The sequence below is a fragment of the Etheostoma cragini genome, chromosome 3 (assembly GCF_013103735.1).
Source record: "Etheostoma cragini isolate CJK2018 chromosome 3, CSU_Ecrag_1.0, whole genome shotgun sequence".
Classification (NCBI taxonomy): Eukaryota; Metazoa; Chordata; class Actinopteri; order Perciformes; family Percidae; genus Etheostoma; species Etheostoma cragini.
In genome coordinates, this window is record NC_048409.1 from 8,427,280 (window position 1) to 8,450,676 (window position 23,397).

The 23,397-nt window shown below is 40.1% G+C and overlaps 1 protein-coding gene across 15 annotated transcripts in view; it reads right to left on the reverse strand.

The window, feature by feature from the left end:
* The window catches only part of myo18ab (myosin XVIIIAb), a 143,257-nt gene that overhangs the window by 27,233 nt on the left and 92,627 nt on the right, over positions 1-23,397 (reverse strand). For all 15 annotated transcript variants that reach the window (XM_034866664.1, XM_034866668.1, XM_034866663.1 and 12 more), the window contains 10 exons: positions 19,033-19,144; positions 16,264-16,391; positions 15,616-15,770; positions 15,008-15,131; positions 13,910-14,017; positions 13,237-13,329; positions 11,375-11,485; positions 7,252-7,356; positions 5,962-6,108; positions 2,606-2,719 (listed from right to left, as the gene is read on the reverse strand). In XM_034866664.1, the coding sequence (XP_034722555.1) occupies positions 2,606-2,719; positions 5,962-6,108; positions 7,252-7,356; positions 11,375-11,485; positions 13,237-13,329; positions 13,910-14,017; positions 15,008-15,131; positions 15,616-15,770; positions 16,264-16,391; positions 19,033-19,144 (1,197 nt within the window). The remainder of the gene's footprint in view (positions 1-2,605; positions 2,720-5,961; positions 6,109-7,251; positions 7,357-11,374; positions 11,486-13,236; positions 13,330-13,909; positions 14,018-15,007; positions 15,132-15,615; positions 15,771-16,263; positions 16,392-19,032; positions 19,145-23,397) is intronic.

The following is a 23,397-nucleotide window of genomic DNA, read 5'->3' on the forward strand; positions in this document are numbered from 1 at the left end:
GACCAACAAAGTCTGTAATTATTCTTGTGGCACAAGCATACTCTCATACTCATAAGTTGTACTAAGAAATTCCAAAGAGCAGTTAGTTTATCTCCAGAATATTTAAAAAAACAGGAGCACTGTTTCTTTCAGGAGTTCTTTTAAAAAAGAGCTGACAGTAACATTTTTAGTAAGTACACATATGCATCGTTATTTGAGGAATCTTAGTTTAGAGAGTAAAAAGGAAAAACAAATGAGATTGAGGCCAGGCAAAATCTATCCAAATATCCTCCTCTATCCATCCATCCATTCATCCATTCTTCCTCTCCTGACCAGCAGCTGTGTAAACTCAATTACCAGTACCCTTCGCTTCATTGTCGACAGAATATTCACCTTTCCAAAACATGCAGTTAAAAATGTCAAGGTGCCCTGTCTTATTCAAATTACATCTGGCAATATGTTCAAACCGGTTTCAACAGTCAGTCATTTCAGGAGAAAAAGCTTACTAGCCTATGTTGACGGGATTTAATTTCCGGGACTGCTGGAAATTCTGCAGGATGTCCCTTATTTTCAGCCAGATGTCCTTCATCTTCCTCTTTCTGTGTGTGGCTGTTCTAAACTCTGGTGGATTCATGGGGACTGCTCCTCAGATCTCTGCAGGGTTAATCCAGACAGCTAGCTAGACTATCTGTCCAATCTGAGTCTTCTTCTTGAGCACTTCTCCTGTGCTCAGCGCCGCCCAAGATGATTGTGACTGGTTTAATGAAAATGCCAATGCCAAGAAAGGGAATCTTTCTCCCATCCCAGGTTATTGTGTGGACAAGCCAGACCCTCCTCGGCAACGCTGTGGAAGAAGATCTGGTAAATGTAAATGTGCTGTATTTATATAGCGCTTTTCCAGTCTTAACAACTGCTCAAAGCACTTTTACATCTACAGGGAACATTCACAATTCACACACATTCATACACTGTGGCCGGGGCTGCCGTACAAGGTGCCACCTGCTCATCAGATAAACATTCACACACATTCACACTCCGATGCGCAGCTTTACCACTGAGCCACAGCCGCCCCTAATACAATTTAGTCTTGAACTGGTAGTTCAAGACTAAACCTTACTGACACAGAGAGTAAGATGATGCCAAAAGGACAGAATATATACATATATATTAATATATATGTCCAAAAAGAATAGGAGAGGCTGAGTTTTGACTTGAGATGTAAAGAAAGCAGCCTAGACAGAATAAAGAGAGAAAACTATGTTTTTGCAGAGAAATACCCCTACCCCAGAGCAGAGTATGGTAAAAGAAGAAGAAAATAATGAAGGAAGTGGGCTCTGAGGGACCAGTGTACCCTCTAACCCCTTATCTGTGGCTGAAGGCGAGGATTTGACATATCTCCTGCTGCCCTGCTACCACCACAGATGGTGCTGTCTTATAAAAGCCTCAAAAACACAACCTACGTCACCACCCAGGATATTTTCCAAATGTTGTGATAGCTTTGACTTGTTTCACCCTATCTTAAGCAACATTATGTAACTATTTTACCTCAAAGTACTGGATTTAAAATCATTTGGATGCTTCACTGACATGTAACAGGGAACTTTCACTGCGTGCCTAGAGCTGTATCCATTCAACATTTTTGCTGTACAATTAATTGCCTCAGAAAAAATTGCCATTAACAATATAATTGTGTCTTTTGGTCAAATTTACAAATTTAAAGATTTAAACAAATTCCAGGATACATATTTTGGTCACTGTCATGTGACCCATGTTTGGTAATAACACAAACACGCCTAGGAAGTAAACCATGCCTCTTTATCATAAAACGCCTTGTCATTTTTGTTGCTATGAACATGTATAGGGTGAAGTACCGACAAATTAAATTAAAGCTGCAAGCAGACACCGCTTCTTGCAACAGTGCATTAGCGTGAAACTCAGACACTGCAAGTCATCAGCAATGAAAAGGGAACTCCCTATGCGATACCTCACACAGGACTCTACGTCATAAACTTCATTAGCTGTGAAAGGGGCGTGGCCAAAGCGACAAAAAGGAAATCTCTGCTTAGTTCATTGATACCTCACATAAGACTATGTGAAGCTACCTGGAACGGGTCACCAGTTATGAAATAGGGCTTGGCTTAAGCATAGCGGGTCAAATCATCGCCAATGAATAAGGAACTCCCTCCTGAGTTCAAGGGTACTTCACACAAGGGTCTACATCAAATGGGTCATTAGTTATTAAAGGAGCGACGGGTCAAACCATCACCAATAAAGAAGGAACTCTCTTCTAAGTTCAATGACACCTCACACCAGACTTTACCTTAAATGGTGCAAAAAGCAATAAAAGGGGGGCGTGACATTTAATCTTAAGTTTTTATTTTTTGATCACAAATAATGTAATCATATCAAATGCTTGTGTACGGCTGTCCATATTTACCACAGCGGTGTAGAAGTGAGTTACACTGTGGAACTGTGGGGGCGCACAAAAAAGGGTTCTCCAAGTTGCTTTATCACTTGCAGTAAACCTAATCATAAATCAATGGTAATCAAAACTGCCCCCTGTGGTTGTGTCACTGCGGAAAACGTATTTAAATGCTGAGAGTAAGATCCAGAGAGCTGTACTCACCGCCTGTTTGGTTTTGGAGATGTCATCCATTTGAACGTGCAGGTCTTCAATCTCCACTTCCATGGACTTACGAGCTTTAACTGCCGTCGCACAGGTAAACTCAGACTCCTCTAGCTGGAAGAGACACAGAAATAGAAGAAACGTCTCAGATCAGTAAGCTCGGAGTTCTAAAATGTACACTCACTTTATAGTATCAATGGATTCTGTCCTATTCCATAGTGTAAAAGTGATTCTAATACATTCATTTAGAGGTTTCCAAACTGCGATTGCCCCCCAAGAATCATGTGCCGCCTTTGCATCAAAATATTTACTTCTCCTTGAAGTTAGAACTCTGTCAAATCCACACAAAGAGACATAATGCACATATTTTAATGACTTAAGCATATCCTTATTCTGATGTCCATCGCAAAAAAACATTAATAAATCAAGAAATCAAAGAATAACTTTAAATCCGGAAAAACACTAATGTAATCCAGGGATTCAGCTGTCTATACATCCATTGGCACCGTACACTTACACCATTCAGCACACTTTTAATATTGATACAATCTGACACTTGAACTTGCGTATCAGCAGACACCGAGTATCGATCCAATACCACTGTTATTTTATTCTGTTTTAACAGCTGTACAGTACTATCGCTGTATGGATGTGTTATTATTGCTATTATTGTTGTTAAATTCTTTGTGAAACATGAACAAACAAAAAAAAAATGCAGTTTGAGAGCGAGTCGTAACAGAAAAAGTACATTAATAAACTACTTTAGTAGATGTCAGATAGGTGCAAGTACTCACTTTCACCGATGCCGGCCTTTTAGGCACAATCAAAGAATTAGGCTTTTCTGATACTTGTACCGGTATAGGAACATCATCTCTAATATTATATATATATATATATGTATATATAGCCGAGTGTGAAGCGGCTGGGATGAGGATCAGCACCTCTACTTCTGAAGCCATGGTTCTCAGCAGGAAACCGATGGAGAGCCTTCTCCAGGTAGGGAGTGAGTCCTTACCCCAAGTGAAGGAGTTTAAATACGTTGGGGTCTTGTTCGCGAATGAGGGGACAACGGAGCGGGAGATTGATCGGAGAATCTGAGCAGCGGGTGCGGTATTACATTCAATTTATCGCACCATTGTGACAAAAAGAGAGCTGAGCCAGAAGGCAAAGCTCTCAATCTACCAGTCAGTTTTCGTTCCTACCCTCAACTATGGTCATGAAGGGTCATGACCAAGAGAACAAGATCCAGTGTACAAGCGGCCAAAATGGGTTTCCTCAGGTGGGTGGCTGGGGTCTCCCTTAGAGATAGGGTGAGAAGCACGATCATCCGTGAGGAGCTCGGAGTAGAGCCGTTGCTCCTTTGCATCAGAAGGAGCCAGTTGAGGTGGTTTGGGCATCTGGTAAGGATGCCTCCTGTGCGCCTCTCTAGGGAGGTGTTCCAGGCACGTCCAGCTGGGAGAAGGCCTCAGAGAAGACCCAGGACTAGGTGGCTCCAACCTAGCCTGGGAACACCTCGGGATCCCCCAGTCGGAGCTGGTTAATATGGCTTGGGAAAGGGAAGTTTGGGGTCTCTTACTGGAGCTGCTGCCCCCCGCAACCCAAAACGGATAAGCAGATGAAGATGGATGGATGGATATACAGTATTTACAGTGAGGAAAATAAGTATTTGAACACCCTGCTATTTTGCTAGTTCTCCCACTTAGAAATCATTGAGGGGTCTGAAATTGTCATTTTCGGTGCATGTCCTTAGTGAGAGACAGAATCTAAAACAAATAATCCAGAAATCACAATGTATGATTTTTTAACTATTTATTTGTTTGATACAGCTGCAAATAAGTAATTGAACTCCTGAGAAAATCAATGTTAATATTTGGTACAGTAGCCTTTGTTTGCAATTCCAGAGGCCAAACGTTTCCTGTAGTTTTTCACCAGGTTTGCACACACTGCAGAAGGGATTTTGGCCCACTCCTCCACACAGTTCTTCTCTAGATCAGTCAGGTTTCTGGGCTGTTGCTAAGAAACACAGAGATTGCGCTCCCTCCAAAGATTCTCTATTGGGTTTAGGTCTGGAGACTGGCTAGGCCACGCCAGGACCTTGATATGCTTCTTACAGAACCACTCCTTGGTTATCTTGGATGTGTTTCGGGTCCCTGTCATGTTGGAAGACCCAGCCTCGACCCATCTTCAACGCTCTAACTGAGGGAAGGAGGTTGTTCCCCATAATCTCGCAATACATGGCCCCGGTCATCCTCTCCTTAATACAGTGCAGTCGCCCTGTCCCATGTGCAGAAAAACACCCCCAAAGCATGATCCTACCAGCTCAAGGCTTCACTGTAGGGATGGTGTTCTTGGGATGGTACTCATCATTCTTCTTCCTCCAAACAAGGTTGGTGGAATTATGACCAAAAAGTTCTATTTTGGTCTCATCTGACCACATGACTTTCTCCCATGACTCCTCTGGATCATCCAAATGGTCATTGGCAAACTTAAGACGGGCCTTGACATGTGCTGGTTTAAGCAGGGGAACCTTCTGTGCCACGCATTATTTCAAACCATGACGTCTTAGTGAATTACCAACAGTAACCTTGGAAACGGTGGTCCCAGTTCTTTTCAGGTCATTGACCAGCTCCTCCCGTGTAGTTCTGGGCTGATTTCTCCCCTTTCTTAGGATCATTGAGACCCCACGAGGTGAGCTCTTGAACGGAGCCCCAGTCCGAGGGAGATTGACAAATATGTTTAGCTTCTTACATTTTCTGATGATTGCTCCTACAGTGGACCTTTTTCACCAAGCTGCTTGGACCTTTCCTTGTAGCCCTTTCCAGCCTTGTGGAGGTATACAATTTTGTTTCTATTGTCTTTGGACAGCTCTTTGGTCTTGGCCGTGTTAGTAGTTGAATTGTTACTGATTGTATGGGGTGGACAGGTGTCTTTATGCAGCTAATGACATCAAACAGGTGCACTAATTTAGGATAATAAATGGAGTGGAGTTGGACATTTTGAAGCCAGACTAAGAGGTATTTGAGGGTCAGAATTCTAGCTGATAGTCAGGTGTTCAAATACTTATTTGCAGCTGTATCATACAAATAAATAGTTAAAAAAAATCAGACATTGTGATTTCTGGATTTTTTTTTAGATTATGTCTCTCACAGTGGACATGCACCTACGATGATAATTTCAGACCCCTCCATGATTTCTAAGTGGGAGAACTTGCAAAACAGCAGGGTGTTCAAATAATTATTTTCCTCACTGTATACATATACATACATACATACATACAGTACACAATATGATGTCCCCAAACTTTTTATCTACTGTATATATAATGCCTATATGTTTATGATTTTGGTTTGTTGTACCTGGTTTTTGAGCTGGGCGATCTCCCTCTTGCTGGGTGCGTTGTTCTTGATGTGGTCCAGCATGATCTGGGCATCAGCCAGCAGAGCCTTGGTTCTCTTCAGGTCCTTCCTCAGACGCTTCTCAGCATCTACGTCACCAGTCCTCACCTGGGAAACGCGCACAGTTAGGCTTTGTGACTTAACTGACACATCAGGGACTGACTCCATCCTTTTTACCATTTAAAGCCCACATACATTCTGTACCAATACACCAATACACTTGATTTATATTTTTACACACATTGATGGAAATACAATATAGATGGAAAGCCATTATTTTGTGTTTCTGTCAACCAATTGTGATTTATATTACAAATGTAAACAAACAAAACAGCATCAGCAAACATTAACTGACATAACAATAACTGTTAACTGACTTAACAGTAGTGTGTGTATTAATTTATGTACCACCTCTTCTCGAATCAATATTATCTATGTATATTTACAATGTTAACAGTGATTGGAAAGATTAAATGGCTAAAAAAGACTAAAAGTAAGAGAATTGGGCAACTATTTTGTTTCATGAAAATTAATTTCAAATAATCAGGGAAACAATTTCTGTTGAATATTTAAAAGGAACTTCATGTCAGGGTGCGTCACTACACAAAACTTCGCTGGGGAAGTGCACACACTGGGTTCAACGTGACCAATGAGGGAATATTCTCTGGGCTGTGATCCTAATGTTTTATATTCATGTATTGTGACTGCTTTGGTTGCAACGGGCCATGCTCCCCCTCTGTTCCCTCCATGTCAGTCTAAACTCGGCTGATGGCTCTCTAATTGCAGTCAGCAAAGTCAGATAAATATTTGATTCAGTCAGTTGAAATAACTCACTTCAATCACATAAAACGGCCACTTTTCCACCCACACAGCTCGGCAGCAGCAGCAACAGAAACAGCGCTGTAGCTTTCAGACTTCACCTCACATTCCCCCATCTAGAGTGTTCAATTTGAGAGCCGTCACACCGTGTAGTAGAAATAGTCCAATCCATTTTTTCTTTACCAATACCAATTCCGATACCTGAACTTGCGTGTCGGCCGAGTACCGATCTGATACCAGTGTGTTAAAAATTACATATAGAGTACCAGTAAAAAATTTGGACAAGCTTTCTCATTGAATGAGAAAACGTGTCCAAACTTATGACTGGTACGGTACGTTATTATGTTTTAACAGCGCCATACTACTAACCCTGTACAGATGTGATATGATTGCTATCTTTGTGGCATGGGAACATCTCTAACGTGTTGTTACCTTGTCCTGCGCTGACAGAAGCTTGGACTCCAGCTCTCTCTTCTCCTTCAGCACCTTCTGCTTTTCGTCGTACTCTTCTTCAAGCTGGACTTCCATTTGCTTCAGCTGGAAACACACAAAAACATCCAGAGTTTTGTCTGATCCCACGGGAGTACAGAAAGTAGAGCATATATCGCTGCTGACCACGGGGGCAATATTTGTTGAAAGCAAAAGTATGTGTTAAACCATTCTGAATATGGATATCTAAAGATCACATTGGCTGTAAAAATATAGAAGCTTCCCCAGCATCCAGTCTACAGCAGCTTGTTTGTTCAAATACTTTGGATGCATACAGATGACCAAGGTTCTGCATTGAGATACAATGTTCAATTTAAATAGACAATACTATAGGGCTGGAAATCGATATAAGACGATATCATAAACCTATTTAACACGAGTTACATTTATAGCAACTCACAAAAAGCAACTAAAGTATAACTTCTAGACATGTAAATTAATAACAAACTATTGTTTTTAATAAAAAGAATAAATATACAGAGGGAATCTAAAATAAAGGGGACTCTTACAGATGATATGTATTGATATTTTCACTTTGCATCAATAATTTTGGAGAGTGGATCATTGAATCAATACAGCAATCCAAATCTATGTTACACCCCTAGTTGGAAATGGTGGGTTTGCTTACTGTGTGTGTGTGTGTGTGTGTATGTGTGTGTGTTTTTGTGTACACTAGAGTTTGGATCAGATCAGAGAGCACATACAGGGAGAAGATCAGACAGCGGAGCAGAATTGCACACTAAATGCCACAGCGTAAGTGCAGCTTCACAGTTGAACTGCAAGCTTCACAGTTGAACTGCAAAAAAAACGTTGCCCTTACCGACCTACTTAGGACAAGTGGGATGCGGACTGCACCATGTGCAAAGGTAGCACGTATGTTTCAGTATCTAAACAAGGTGCTGGAGATCTCAAAGCTCAAATCGACACAGAAAAACCTTATCTTATTACATTGAAAATGTTCTAAGAGATATTTAGTTGAAGCTGGATTTTGAAGCTGACACAGAATAGGTCATATTTAGAACTTTATTTCACATTTATTTGTGGACATGTCAACAGATGAGCGCACACAGGGCAACAAGTGCACTTTTATAAGCTGTTTAATTTAAAAATGTTCTATGTGTCAACCTTTCCCGCTTGCTTCGTTTCCGACCGTGATCAGAAAACCAGGGAAGACTCGTTACCTCCATGGCTGACGTTATAAAATGAATAACATCAGGGTTAAAATACTGTTTCTGGCAAGCAAATGAATGAACTTGGCTTTCAGTCTGGTAATTATTTCAGACACCACACAAACTGTGTACAAAACGTAAATTTATTCCACCAACTCTGCTACGGTCACATCTACACGTCTGTTGCCCACTTTCCACACACACACACACACACAAACAAACACACACACACACACACACACCTCTCTTAAAGGAGCCGCAGCACCATTTTACAACAAATTGCCTGTATTGCCTTATTGCACTGATGTGACCGATTGCGACCCAAACCCAACCATCATTTCTAAACATCTGTCCGATCTGTAGGGTCTCCATGCCTTAGTGTGTACCAAGAGGTCAGTTACTGAACCTACCACAAATGCTGTACATTCTTAACGGCTTAAAGGTCAGTTGCTTATGGCTTATTAAGCATAGCTTACATTTCCCTTGCATTAATTCATCAGTATGACATGAGGTTTTCTTAACACTAATTCTGCTTTAATTCACTTAGTGTTCACCCAGTTGTTCACCTTTCTGTTGCAGTTGCTGCTGAGCTACTTTCAGCTCAACCCTACACTTCCTGCATAGCTTTCAAATGAAAAGCCTTCAGGAAAAAGGAGAAATCATGCCCTGTGCTGGAAGGCTTTTAATATGAAATATCTGTGGAAATGTGTGTTACGCTGAATATACAAAGAAAAAACATGGTAAAGTGCTGGAAGGCTTTTAATATGAAATATCTGTGGAAATGTGTGTTACGCTGAATATACAAAGAAAAAACATGGTCAGAAAACGTGTGAAAATGTGTGTCTCAATGAAATATGACCAGAATTACATAGGCGTGATTAAAAAAGCTGGCCTGTCTCTAATATAAGCCTGTTTCAAACAAAGGCCCCAATGATTATTAAAGGATAAATTGTTACTATCAGGTCCAAAAAATTGTCATAAACTACAGCCAACTAAGACATTAAATACACATGTTGCACATGTTAGCAATAGACCTCAACAGTCCCGCCCACAGCGGGTATCGGAAGCAATTTCTCCATTAACAACTGGAGTATAAGCCATAAAATCATAACCGTTGATGGTAGACATAACACCATATAACATCACTAAGCGATCGTATATGCTCATTTAGATACCAAAGGTTCATGGGGCACCAACCTTGTTTTGAGATAAATGTCTTTTACACATTTTCAGGTTTTATTTTGAGGGTCTTTTAAAGTTATTACATGCCTTCTCAACTAGCCTTTGGCCAAATTAGCTGTTAGCTAAATAAACGTTAGCATCCTTTATTCAGTGGTGCGCAGTGGTTTATGGGATGAGTAGTTCTTTTGCTCGATAATGAAAATATGTACACAGTCTTGTACCTTTGACTTTTTTTTGGGATTTTGTTTGTTTTATCACTCCAAATGATATGTTGTATGCTTATGAGTCACGCCGTAGCTGGTTAGCCTAAGGCATGATCTAAAACTATTTATATACAGATTTTTCCACACGTCAATAGAAGAAATTAATGGGAAATTTATTTCCGGACCCCACGGTCTCTCGGAGGAGGTGGGGGACCGTTGAGCTCTAAATATGTGAGGAATAGTCAAAAGATGATGTCAGTTCAACTAAAAGTTCTGTAATTGAATAAAAAAAGTCTTGTATTGGCGGCTGTGGCTCAGTGGTAGAGCGGTTGCCTGCCAATCGAAATGAAGTACACCTCTATGTCACTGCAGCAAGGTTAAAAGTTAAAGGTCAGCAGAAACAGATGGCGATAAGTTGCTCTTTGAACTATAATTTATATTAAAATATATATATTCATTGTTTTTGTGTAGTAATATTGTGTGTGTATAACAGTGTATACTGTTTACCATACTGGGTATGGGTATATTTTTGTGCGGCGGTGGCTCAGTGGTAGAGCGGTTGTCTGCCAATCGGAAGGTTGGTGGTTTGATCCCTTGCCCTGCAGTCCCATGTCGAAGTGTCCTTGGGCAAGACACTGAACCCCGAGTTGCCCCCGGTGCTGCGCATAGGAGTGTGAATGTGTGTGAATGTTTATCTGATGAGCAGGTGGCACCTTGTACGGCAGCCCCGGCCACAGTGTGTGAATGGTGAATGTTTCCTGTAGATGTAAAAGCGCTTTGAGCAGTTGTTAAGACTGGAAAAGCGCTATATAAATAAAGCACATTTACATTTGTATTTGGTGGTTCTTCCAACCATAATGAATACATTATTGCAGCGTTTTCGGACTCATACTAGAAACTAAAAGTTAGGATATCACAGCATATGCTACTTTAATTTTGACAATTATTTTTTATTCACTCTCTTTTGTCCATTAGAAAGCTTTTGATTGGGTAATTCAGTCACTGCGTGGTGACCTGGACCTGTTGATCTGACCATTACAATTCAGGAAAAATAAAAATTCAAGCAGAAGCCATCTTAGGGAAACAGAAGGGGATCTGATAGCAGTGATCTTGGGGGTCCTTAGAGTCACTGGGAGCCGCCCAAATATTGTTTTGCACTTTTTTTGAAAGTGCCCCCTTTTAAAATAAAAATTTTTGCTATATTCATACATCATGTTTAATGTTAAAATGGGGAACAGGGAATTCTTAAGCTTAACTGTATCTGTGGATGGCTACCTAAGCTGTAGGCCAGTAAGCCTTTCATCAATTGGTTCATTCATTTTATACAAAATATGAAGTAGTGGGGAGTCCCTGCTCCGTTTCTCTTTCAGGTAAGGGGTCTTTGGCCTAAAAAACGTTAAAAAGCCCTTTGCTGTAAAGTGACTTTGTACTCAGCAGCTCATTTGTTGCTCTACTGAAAACCTAAATACCAGTATTTAAATGTGTGCATGTACATGTAACGAAGCTTCCTACCTTCTTGCTGCAGGACTGCCTGATCTCCTCCACCTCGTCGTCTTTGCTCTCCACCTCTTTCGAATGAGTCTGACGCAAGCGCTCCATCTCCATCTCTAGACGAAGCTTGGCCTGAAAGAGAAACACGCATGGTACATCAAAGGATCCCTTTTTCTGATTTCAAACCTTATTTTCATATATTATTAATACATGTGCATATGTCCACAGTGCTTTGCTCTTGTTCTCTGTGTTGCTAACAAACTCTGACATCTTCTCATATGGGAAGGACTACAGGGAGATAGGCTTTCTCTGTTCCTGTGTTGGAGCATGGCTACAGCTCAGTCTGCTGCTGGACTGAAGGACTGGTTTTTATACATAAATACAACTAGAGTATAAATGGTGATCATGGATAACTAACCAGTCCGTGTAATGCTCTGGTGGCTGCTGGTGGCTGTCCAGCCCATATGTTGCGCTGAGCTTCTGTCCTGTATCCTTCAACTCACACTATGTTCATAACCAATATAAATCTAGGTCAGAAATCATCATTATCATCTACCAATTTGCAGAGGAATGGTAATGGCACAATAAAATCATATTTGTGAAATATTTGTGTGTTTCAAGTAAAGTTCTACAGATGTTTTAACAGTGCATACTGGGTTTGTGAACCCATTCGACCATGTTATTTGTGACTTGGCAATATATTTGTCATGTCACGACAAATGTAGCAATCAAGGAAATACTATTAATGGTATGATACAAATTCCAACCACAGTATCCAACTCTAATCGGAAATGTGCAAAAATATTCCAGAGATTTAAATCCTCTCAGTATTATTAAGCGCGCTGTGCAGTAGTTTGGGGTCTGATTATTTTTTTTTACATTTCTGTTTGTGTATAGATTTAACATATTGAATCTCTGGTAATTAGTCATCTCAAGAGTGGTTGGTAAGTGTAGCCAGTTCCCCCTGCTTCTGGTCTTTATGCTAAGCTAGGCTAACCCTCTCAAGACTCCAGCTCCATTCTTAACATACACGACATATTGAAGAGTTTTAAAAAAAAAACTTTATGAAAACACATATTTAGAATAAAAGCATGTTTCCAAAATTAAAAAAAAAAGTGTTGGAGTAGGCATGTGCATACAGTAAATAATATTAGTATCTGGATTGATCATATAGTAAAGCAGATTAAGCCTTTAGTAGTCTAACTCTCAGTGAACACAGAGACACCGGGCTAGAGAAAGAGCTGGCGATGGCTGTGACGCTTTAGTCAAACTTGAACTCAATACATAAGTAGAAATATTCACAACACCCTCAAATCACAGCCAGCAGTGGTGTAGAGTTCCAAGCACTGTCAGGACATTTTGTTAGTGTTTGTGTGTTACTCTGAGAAAACACTCAGCTTTCTATCAAATAGAGGCCATGGGTAGTTATGTGGATGTAGTTAATCATCATTTTGGGGTAAACTATTAATTTAAAGCTGCGATAATTAATGTTTAATAATACCACTGAATCAAATGTGGAAAGCTGTTGCTTATGGCGGACAAACCCAAAAAGACTCACTTGGCTATATATATATATATATATATATATATATATATATATATATATATATAACCCCACCAGCAGTACCAACTGACTGGACAACCTATTGTCAAGCTAGCTGTTATCCCTGTAGTTATACAGAGACATATCATGAAGTAGGCTGTAGGAAAATGACAAGAATATATTAAAGAGAGGTTTGCAAGGCTGTACTCTCATTGGCTACCGTTCTGCAAAAGTTGACTCGGAATCAACTTTGGGAGAGTGGTGAACATAGGGGCACTTTTGCTCCCTGACGTATCCCAAGGTAACATTGTTACCAAGGTAACATTTGCTCCGGCTGTACCTGCTCCAACATCTGGATGGTGCCGGCCTGCTCGTCCAGCTCCTCCTCCTGGTCTTTCAGCTTGGCCTCCATGTCGCGGAGCTGCTTCCTCACCTAGATCATTACAAATAGTACACAAATAGTAAATATGATTTAAAAAATAAAGCTCATTCACTTGACTAGACAAAGTTAAAAATGTTACTGTGGGTGTGTATTTCAATTCAATTCAATTCAATTCAATTCAATTCAATTCAATTGTATTTACAGTGTCAAATCAGACTGAGTTATCTCAGAAAACTTTACAGATAGAGTAGGTCGAGACCACAGTATCCTTTTACAAAGAGCCAACAATTCCTCCAAGAGCAAGCATTTTGTGTGACAGTTGCAAGGAAAAACTTCCTTTTTACAGACAGAAACCTCAGACAGAACTTGAAATCTTGTATGTATTTGTACATCTGTATTAGTAGAAAAGACTGGCTGTCTGGACTGACTGTGTTGCTAATAGAGCACTGAGAGATATCATTCTTCAAGTCTCTGTACATAGTTTCTGCACAAAGAGAATTATAGAAAAATGCAGTAGGCAATTACATGTAGAAAGGAATCATAAAAGAAAGAAAGAAAGAAAGAAAGAAAGAAAGAAAGAAAGAAAGAAACAAACAAACAAACAAACAAACAAACAAACAAACAAACCAACCTTGGCCAGAGAAGCCTCATCCTTGGACTCCTGGGAGTTGAGGTCGTGCAGCTCGGCGTCCAGCTGCTCCAGCTTCACGTTGACTGCACACACCTCCAGGTCCTTGTCCTGAACCCCCAGAATAATACAGTCACAACAGAGTGGTGGTTTACAGTGTGAACACTAATACAACTGATGAGGGAAGAATGAGGAGTTCTTTCCTCGGCTTAGCAGGTAAATACAAGGTGTACACACACAGAAAAATACTTCAAAAATTCATGATTACAAACTCATGCTGTGTGGACAGGTACAGTGCAAACATGCAGACTTTTATCATAGATGTAATTAAGAATTTACAAGTTTCCACTGACTAAATAAAAGAGGTTAGGGGTCTAAATCCAAATCTTTGGGTCGCCTGGTCTCCTTTTGTAATAATGCTTGTATAACACACTGATGGGCTATCAGGATATGATATGTATAAAGCAATGTCACATGAATGCATGAACTGTTAAATGACTATAAAGATAAAATAAAGAGTAGGCGTTTAGTTGTGGTTTTATTGTTTTGGTAATACTGGACTAAGTCTCAGAAAAGTCACTAAAGTTTTGGGCCGGATCACTAAGTTTTTGGAAGGGCAACATTCCCACAGAGGTACTTTTTGGAATGGCCCAGCTGTTAGCTGTCGGGCTAAAAACACAGAGGGTGGGAGAAAGTGTCGCAGAGATTACATAACTTGATGATTTGTGTGTGCATATAAAAAGTGTCATATAGGCAGACATGTAGGGAGTTTCTTTAAACTTCTTTTCTAACTGGTTATGGAACCTTATGTGATGAGCACCAAGATGCAAAAATTCAATGTCACTTCAGAACAGAGGGACTTGAAGTCATTTATTTTAACAAGCCTTTTATACATGTTATAAAACACTTACATAGGCATAATGATAGTTCCTATTTTTATAACATGTAACTACTTTGATTCAGCTGGATGAATAAACCAATGGGTGGTTCCACTTTTGTCACCAGCCGGGCATGAAAATAAACTATAAATAGACAACACAGAGAGGAAAATCAAACCCTTACTACATAAAAAACATCTTATTAGTGATTTGTGACACAAACCTCCAGCTGCTGTCGGAGGCTGAAGGCCTCTCCGGCCAGCATGTCTTTCTCTCGTGCCAGTTTCTCCCTCAGGCTCCTCTCCCTCTGCACCTCCTCCTGGGCCAAACTCAGCTCGCCATCAAACCTGCACACCAACACACACTCTTCTAATCAGCACTGTCAACAACTACCGCTACTCTAATGACACTTGAGAAGCAAAATCTAATTCTAAGTTGCTGGAAAATTCTAATAACTTAAAAGGGGCTTACATGCTTTAAATTCGGCATGCATATTCCGCAACACGTATACAGCTACGTAGCAACACACACACACGCATGCGCACATGCATGCGCACACGCACGCACGAACACACTCGCGTCCAGTTTAGCAGCAGTACAAATGAGTTCTGTCTGCACAGCATGATGCTATAAACATACTGGAACACAATACAGTTTTTCTTTCCTTACAGCTACTATCGTTACTAAAGCAACACAGAATGATGCAATACTACTGTGTGTGCGTGTATATGTGTTTGTGTATGTGTTTGTGTGTGTGTGTGTGTGTGTGTGTGTGTGTGTGTGTGTGTGTGTGTATCTATGTGCGTGTGTGTGTTGTGTGTGTGTACTGACTTCCTCTGCTTCTTCTCCAGGTCGTGGTTGCGGCTCTGTTGGCCCTCCAGGTGAAGTTTGGTGTCCTGCAGTTCAGATGTGAGCCGCTGAGTTTTCTTCTTCAGCTGCGAGATGTTTCGCTGGGACTCCTCGTTATCGGCCTGCAGGTCAGTGATCTGAACAAAGACATTCACACGACAAATCAGAACTGGAGACGAAAACCTTTCTACACGATGAAAAGCCTGTTGTTGGGAATTGCACAGCAACAAAAGTTGCTGTGCAATTCCCAAACGACTTGAGAGGCATCCAGGCAGAAAGATTATCTATGCACCACATTCACATTACAACCGCTTAATAAATAATTGTAATTTTAGTTATCATGTAATTTAAAGTGGTCACATACAGTACATCACTGGCATCTTCGGCTCATTATAGCTGATATGTGACATAAACCTGACGCCATATTATATAAATGAAAATATTTGTATTGGTGTAATAAAACAAGTAGCTCGGATATGTCTAAGTTGGGTAGAGCCTTATATCATACTATTTACAGCTCTACTACTTAAAAAAAGAAATGGATGAATTCTACAGGACACAATATCAAGCTAATGGGGGTCCTTATATCAGAGATGGAGGCCAGTGGTTTGGGATGAGTGAAAGACTCACCCTCCTCTCCAGCTGCCGCCTGTTCTGCTGCTCCACCTCCAGCTTGTCATCACACTCCTGCTGCAGTCTCTTCTTGGTGAACTCAATCTCCCTGATGGCTCGCTCATATTTTAGCCTCCACTCTCCGCCTGTCACAGCACCAAGTTCACAGTCAGCTTCGTTGTGTTTCATTTGAATATGCTTACAATAGATACATATATTTGAACATTGGTCAGAAACTTACAGCATTTGTTTGAAATGAGGATGTCAGTAAATAAATAAATACCTCCAAACTTCTGTCTGTTATAAAATATATTAGTGACAATTTTATACAAAACTTAGACGTTTGCATAAATAATGTATTTCCAAGGTTGCATATCCTGATTTTCCGGGACATTTTAAATGGCCAAGCATGTAAACACTTTTATCTTGTGGAAGTTAACATGCCTTATAACCAATCCCCTTCCTGGAAGGCTTTTGCATTAAACTGTCTGCAGAAAGAGTTGACTAATATAACGGCACTCAAAGAAATATAACGGCACTCAAAGAAACAGCAAAGTAGATGTGACTGGAATTACACAGAGAAACAGCAGAGTGGTAAGCATAACATGACTCTGATGATGTATTGATTGAATTAGTGTTGCGGAAATACACATAATGGGGAATATATGTGAGCCATTCTTGTTTAGTGTTACCATCCCTTCTCTCCTCAAAGATTACAATTTGGAAACTTTAACCTGTTTGTAACGCCAGAGGAAAAGTCAGGGGATCACCAAAGTAATTAGGATGTCTTATTGATATGTTTAATTAATAAGACACATATTTCTATTAAAGCATAAATCTTCACTGAAGTAGCCACAGATTTGTTTTGGGACCAAGGTGTTCACCTGCTGTAGCCATTATTTTAAATTCTGTTACCTCACTGAAAAGGCCAGTTCCAATCCTCTCAAAGACAAAACTTCACTGAGACTTCTACACACATACTGAATAGACTCAAAGACACTCTAACATGAAAGGTTGAAATGCCACATGTTGCAGTGCCAGTTCACCAGTCTAGTATGGCACAGACAAGTAAAGTGTGGGACCTTTTTGTTCCAACCTATGAAACATGAAGAAACTAAGACCAAAACCAATGCTACATTCATAAAGTCTGCATGTCACACAGGTGGCAGCCTGCCTGCAGGAAGTCTGTAACTGAATATTTACTATATTTGTTCACTTTTAACTGATCAATGTCTAATACACTTCTTCACATTGGATATTTCTATTTGCTTTTGTCAAAGCATAGATGAGACACCAATCCAACAGTTCCTGCACCACCACCAAAGATCAGTCTTGGAGTGAATCACCTCTATTGTCATGTCTGTGTCACATACTAACAGTATGTGTATGTACAGTTCAACCAGAGAGTTTTATCCTTTTAAATTTCTATTGATTTTGAAACTGCCAGAGAAGATTTTATTTAACTACATGGTTGTTTCTGAAGCTGCAGTTTGTGGAGTTGTATTTAATAAAAATGATAGTAGTTAGTTGGCTGACAGATATTCAATCAACAGCAATTTTGAAAATCAATTCATTGTAACTTTTAAGCAGGAATGCCAAACTTTCTCTGCATTCAAGATTTTGCCCCTTTTGTCTTTTTAATATGCATAAATATATAGCTTGACTTGAAAAGAACTCGTCAGAAACTTCCCTTACTGAAACAATGTTAATGTCCATACTAACAGTTAAAGCCGTGCATTGTCGGACATCATGCAAAACTTTTTCAAAACTCTCAAAAGATTATGGCCAACTGAGCAATAGTGTAGAGTAGTGTCTGAGAAGTTTTTGCAGCCGTCACACCACCATCCCATAATTTGGCACACTGCAGATACACTCTGAGCTGGCAGGAAATGTGGCAATTATGGCATCGTTTTTCTTAGTATGGACAAATAAGATAACCAAAACATGGTTACAATTAGCTTGTAAGTCTGTTAAGACTGACATCAGCGGTGTTTGGTGTTTTTTGCACCTAACATCTCCTTCCAGGCAGCGCTGCAATGGTTATGTTTATTGTTAAGTTTAGGCAACATCAGCTTTGCGTTCAAAACGAAGCCTCCTCATTTATTTTAATGAGACCACTGGGTGGCACAGTGAGGATCCCGTAGCAGAAGGCCCCAGCAGGATATGTTATGCCAAAAACACATTGGGTGGAGGAAGCGCCTTAAAGATGAGAAATCATTTCAACGTTGATATCCAATCTGTCAGTACACACCAGCTGCAACAGGAGTGGAGCAGCCGGGCCGGCCCCACGCACTGAAGCGATTGTTTTCAGCATCTCCACAAGCAAATGTGTCAAGCCAGGTAGGTAATCAAATACATGGCCACAGCACAGCCTGATACTTAAAAACTATTTTACACACACACACACACACACACACACACACACACACACACACACACACACACACACACACACACACACACACACACACACACACACACACACACACACACACACACACACACGGCTGAATCTAGGCTTTGTGGGCAGCGTGTTCCCGGCATAACGCACCTACTCAGGCTAAAGCTGTCAAAACATGTGACAGAACTCACAGAACTGCCACTCAGGCTGGATCTGTACACGCCCACACAGTCCTGAGAAGACATCTAGTCAGTTAAACACCTGTGCGGGTGTCCAGCAGCTTTAGCTGACAATTATCATTACATTTTTTTAAGCAACACAACATAAATCAGAGGTCTCATCAGACTTCTGCTGGGCTGGGGCATTTAGTCCACATTGTGTCTGACCTGTGTCGTCATCTTCCATCTCTCCATTGAGTTCAGACGCCCGGATGAGTCGAGCCTCCATTACCTCCATCTCCATGGACTCCATCTGTTTCTTCATGCTGTCAAACTTGGCCTGGTGGATGAGAGAGAAGAAAGGTTTCTATGACTACGTGAACACATCTGTCGAAGTGCATTAGAGCACACATGAGTGTCAGGGGCCCACAGAGGAAAGCTTTGGTTGTTGCTGATGTAGGATTGAAATGTCTTCACCTAAGAGCAAAATCCAACTGACTATCATCAGCAAGAGAGGATGCGGCCCTGAACAGGTGTTGGGTCCCTTAGTGTTATTTTTCCAATTTCTGAGAATAAGTCTTGGGAAAAAATGATTGTATAAAGCACTCAGCTAATGCGTTACTGCAGCGATTGTCAACCGGCGGCCTACAGGCCACATCCAAAGCATTCAGTCAAGGCCTGCAGAATAATAATGAATTCCAAAAAAACAAATGTTTGTTTATCTTAGTTTGCCACTACTCTTAACATTTTGACAAATTCTTGTCAATTTAGCTGCTGGTTAAACAAACCATCCTGTCCCCAAGAAGTAATTCTCTGGATGTATTATAAGACCATAACAAATCCATATGGCTACTTAATATGCATATGAATGACCTCATTGTCATGCTTGCAATCTTCATTCTTGATGATGATGCTGGTTGTGCTCTTCTGCCACAACAGTGTTTCATTGCAAGTTCTAGTTTCTAGTTTCATTCTAGTTAATGAGCCAGTTATTGTTATGGACTTTCCATGTTTTTAAGCATCTACTCACACTTATACATGTAAAAAATATAGCATTAATTTAATAAGAAAATTGAAATATCAAACTAGAAGAGACGTATTAGGTATAAATACATTTTATTAGCTTTATTAGTTTTGAACAATGATGGTTACATTTAAGTGACAATTAATAGATTTATATTTGTTTCTTTATGTCTCCATTTTGTGCCATTTGGTGATATTGTTGTATTTTTACATTCGGTGACCATGTTTGATGTAAAGTAGTAACTGAAGTAGTGTTCCACAGGACTGAATACATACAGATCCCTTGTCAGCCTGTGCTATGTGGCAGCCAAAAGGAGCTGATTAAGGTGGAAAGGGCTAAAGAAACCAAATGCTAGATGTGCTGCCTGTATGTTTTTGACCCCTTAGATTTTGTTATTTAGATTTTCTATTTCAATATTGGTTGTGCATTTTCAATCACTTTGTAACTGAAAAATTCTATAACCTCCATAAACATGGCACACACTGTGCCATACTATAGCAGAGCTTAGAATGGTGAACTGGAACTGCAACATGTGACATTTCATAATATGTGTGTATAAGTCTTAGCAAAGTTTTGTTTTGAGAGGTTTGGAACCTTCATAAATAACTTTAATCCCAAAGGCCATGACATACTTGTCCCTTACAAGTGAATGGAAACTTTGATGTTACAGTGATAACATTAACTGTAACTTGTAGCTCTTATTTTCCCGAAGACGCAATGCAATAACTCTGTATAGAGTTATCAAAATATGTTACTGGTCCATTCCCTTGTGCCTCTCCTCACTTACACAAGAAGAAAATAAAATCTATCCCACATTTCTAACAACCTGGCTATTTGTAGGCAGCCTCTCACCATGCTATCTGAGCAGTCACAGGAAAAAAATCTATTCCAACAACGCCCAATAAAAAAAGAAAAAGATATCATGTCAAAGATGTCAAATAACCAAACTAAATGGATTGAGGGCGCTGGGGGAGGGCATCGGTGGAGAAATGGCCTGACAAAATCATTTCACAATTACAGTCGTCGCTGTGTTTGTCTGTGTGTGTGCATGTGCATGTGCATGTGTGTGTGTGTGTGTGTGTGTGTGTGTGTGTGTGTGTGTGTGTGTGTGTGTGTGTGTGAGAGAGAGGCAGGGAGCAGAAGGGCAGAGAACAGAAGAAGAGAAACAATCAATGCAGCGTTGGCTGACCTGGCCGTTTGGTAGAACATGTATTGAGTGCAAGCTTATCTCAATAGTACATTTGCATGCCATATATACAGTCCATTGAAAGAGTTAGTGGTTGGTGTAATCATTCCTCCTCCCTATAACAACTGGAGGGATCCCTTCAGAGCAACTGCACTGTAAAAGATGGGGGACAAAATCTCCACTTCTCTGCAAAACTACATTCTGAAGTTCAACGGAAGCTAACACAAGACCTTAGCAGTCTGAGTTAGAATTAGTTATTTTATTGCAGGTGTTTTGTCTCAGACATGCAGCTGCTAGGACATATCCCGCCTCTGTGGCTCAGCAAGGAAACATTGTCTGGAGAAACTAAATAGAGAATTCAGAAGAAAAAAAGTTGTTGAAAATGCGCTTTACTGAAGCCTAATTTAAGTTTCAGCTGAACTTATTTAACAACTGTTTCTGACCATGTAGTTGTAGCTCTATGAAGGAATCCCTTTACAGCCAGTATGGAGAGCATGAATGACTTGTGATATTGAGCTGTATTTGTACTTGTATTTATTATACGGTTCCCCATTAGAAGACGTCTAGATGACCAGCTAGTCTTCCTGGGGTCCAAAACATCTGTTATAAATAAAAATATATTAAGAAATATATGTAATGTACTGTATGTAAAAACAATTAAAGCTATAGTTCGTAGTTTCTGCCGCATCCATGAGGAATTCTAAGAAATGACAACAAAACTGTTACTAAAAGAACATGATAGACTCTTTGGAAAGTTGCCGGACGCCATAATCTTGTGAACATAGTCATCCTGAGAAATCCAGAGAGAGTTGCGTGGAGTTGATAGTCTTAATTAGCTTTGAAGCAACTCATTTGGCTTGAATGTAACGACCATTCATTAATATGAAAAAGTTCAAACTCAAGCTTTAATAAAGGTGAAAGCGGAAAAACTCGACTACAGCTACCAATAACTCTCAATGTACATAAAACATGGAAGCATTACATTAAAAGATAAATAGAGAATAAATACAGCACTAGTCTAGACCTGTTGTAGCAGTCATGTACAGATAGCCTACATTCCACATGGCAAAACACTCAACTTTTTCTTGGCATCTTTTGGCAACATTTGTAGTTGTTGGGAAATGATCTCTCTCCCATAGCTGCCTCAGGGTCTCAATGCATTCCATTACTCCTGACAGTGTAACATCACTTACCGGCAGCTATAATATTCTCTTGTCTAATAACTCCAGGTCCCCCTGACCTCCTCACATTATAGCCAGGGACAGCTTTGATTTAGAAAGATGTTTTTGAGCATCTCACTTCATGTCAAACTGTTCCCTCTGTATTTTAGGCACAATACAGTGCCGCTCCACCTGTAGCTGTATTAATCATTTCTGAACTTGTTGAGTTTTTGTCTGTCGGCTTTTCGCCACTAGTAATTGAAGCTCAGTGGCCTGAAATTCTTCTTTTTACTCTTTGGTAACTTTTTTGTGAGTGAAACCTTCTTGCAAACAAAGCGGAGCAGAAAGCCTCTTAAGGCGATTTGGAGGTGCTGATTATGCTGACAATCAAATCTCACAAATGCACCACTGCTCATGAACAGCTGGCAATCACAGGCTGAAACCAGAATTCACAACAAGTTTGTGTGGGTGAGACTTTTTTTTACGGAAAAAAGAGTGTAAGGATAAGAATACTGTTCATAAATGTTGAAGTGGATATGAATTGAATATGCCAACACAATTTTAGAAGAATCCTCTGATTTATGAGATGTACAAATGGGAAAAATTGACAAGAGCATTTTTTGAGTTTTTCTTCTATCCGGGAATGCTGTGTGGACTAGCCAGACCCTCCTGCGCATTGCTTTGGACAAAGGTCTGGCAAAGCAAGATCATGTGAACACTTAACTAGAACTGCTCTGGGAAAAATAGAAATCTGCTACATGGGAATATACTGGTTAGTATAGGCTTGTGTGTGTGTGTGTGTGTGTGTGTGTGTGTGTGTGTGTGTGTGTGTGTGTGTGTGTATTTCAGAGCTGTAACTTTAATAAGAGTTCCATATGCACTCAGTGAGGAAGGACAAACAGCTAAGTAAGGTGAGGTTCTGTAAGAGGCTGAATTCTGCGACTGTTTGAGATCATGCAGGATGGGAACCACTACCATACAGTATTTTGGAGTTGACCAACTGTGTTTCCATTTTGGGAAAGCATCAACAGCATCCTGGAAAACTTGTTTTTATGTGAACAAATGCGTTAATAGGATACCATTGGTTTTTGCTTTGGATCCCCATTAATGATGAGGATTTCTTTTTCTAACTGTTGCCCATGCCTTAAGAATTATATTAAACGACTGCATTTTGCAATTGAATTCTGATGAAAGAATTCTATTAGAATATGACTGATTCTGAT